The 1,560-nt window shown below is 45.5% G+C and overlaps 1 protein-coding gene across 1 annotated transcript in view; it reads right to left on the bottom strand.

Annotated features, from left to right (window-relative positions):
• Nucleotides 1-1,560, bottom strand: part of LOC102298437 (sodium channel protein type 4 subunit alpha B) — a gene marked incomplete at both ends in the record, with an annotated part of 5,101 nt that overhangs the window by 2,668 nt on the left and 873 nt on the right. Inside the window, 3 exon segments of the mRNA XM_042217858.1 lie at nt 580-783; nt 872-1,013; nt 1,087-1,150. Coding sequence (XP_042073792.1) covers nt 580-783; nt 872-1,013; nt 1,087-1,150 — 410 coding nt within the window.

Below are 1,560 nucleotides of genomic sequence, written 5' to 3'. Positions count from 1 at the left end.
TTGTGTAAACTGTGTGTCACACAAAAAAAGTCTGCAAGCGGGGGCTGGTTCTTTGGAGTAATCTGAGCTCGAGCGCAGAAGGTTTGCTCCGAGATCCTCCCCTTGCTGTAGCATGTGAAAACCGATCGATTGCTGTTCTGTATTTCTTCACGGGAATCAGTCTGAACCAGCGGGCCTGCTGTAGCGCAGACCCAACAGCGGTATTGAGTCTGTTCCAGAAGTCGAGATAAATGTAAGAATTCAGAAGAAGAGAGGGCTGTAAGTTAGGTAGACGTAAAAATGTTGCACCTGTAACATGTGACACAAGGTTCAGCAAATAAGAAGCAACTTTATTCCCGTGTGTGGATCATTGATTCCTGCTTTTGTGTTTTTGAAGGTGCGGCACCCAGTCCTGGAGAGAATGTGGTATTGTGTTAGCACACACCTGGATGCTCCACAGCAAACTGACAAAATCTGCTGTTAAAGAGGTGCACACACTTACTGATGACCAACCAATGAACTACATCTGATTAGATTTGATTAGTATTTGGCTGCTCATTGCCCTCCTAATTCCTGTGGAAGCAGTGAGTCCTTACTGACCTCCTCCTCCTCTCTCCTCTTCAGCACCTCCACAATCCGTCCGAACTCTTCTTCTCTTTGTATGGCCTCGGCATCTCGAGTCTCTTCTTGCTCCGCTCGTGTCATGACAACCACCGCCAAAATGAGACTGAGCAGGAAGAAACAACCCGGGAAGAAGACGAACAGAAAGACGATCAGATAGGATTTTCCTGCAGCTCGCAACGTCTGTGGAGGGACAGACAGGTGAGAGAAACGGATGAGACAACCGGAGTACTGGGAGGAGCCTGCATGTGGTCATCAGTGAGTTACTGACCAACTGCATCAGGCCTTCCCAGAAGTCGTGCATCATGAGTCTGAAAAGTGACATCAGAGACCAGAAAAACGAGTCGTAGCTGGTGTATCCGAAGTTTGGGTTACTTCCTGCTTTCACACAGTTGAAACTATCTGGACACCACCTGAACACATAAAAAACAGTTTGTTTTTATTGTTGTTGCTGTCAGTGAATGTAAGAGACTCATGTTTACTTACTCGGTGTCTGACCGGTTTCCACACACCAGAGGATCAGGATGTCCAGGAATGTAGTAATAGTTTTCTAGAAGGCAGACAGACATCCAAACCGTACAAACAGATCATGTTTCACCTTTCTAATTTAAGGGCAGGGGTGGCAACGATGACAGGTGCTGAAGTCTGCACTACAAAGCCAGCTGAACATTTCTAAACTTTCTAATACCAGGATCAATTCTCGCAGAGCCCCAGGTCCTGATAACATCCCTGGACGAGCACTGAGGGACTGTGCTGCAGAGCTGTCTTCACGGACATGTTTAATACATCACTGAACCAGGAAATACTCTCAATAACAGATTAAAGGTCACATTTACTCCGCAATTTTCAGCATCTACATTATTGTGGGTGATTTTAAAATCTGATAACAACAAATAAAACTGTTTTTGGACTTTTTGTTTTTGGACCTGAAGACTTTTCCTCAGAGGTTCACCTGATCGT

The sequence above is a fragment of the Haplochromis burtoni genome, unplaced genomic scaffold (genome assembly GCF_018398535.1).
Source record: "Haplochromis burtoni strain Fernald_Lab_line unplaced genomic scaffold, NCSU_Asbu1 Contig_3336, whole genome shotgun sequence".
Classification (NCBI taxonomy): domain Eukaryota; kingdom Metazoa; phylum Chordata; class Actinopteri; order Cichliformes; family Cichlidae; genus Haplochromis; species Haplochromis burtoni.
This window is presented reverse-complemented; position numbering and strand designations above follow the sequence as displayed.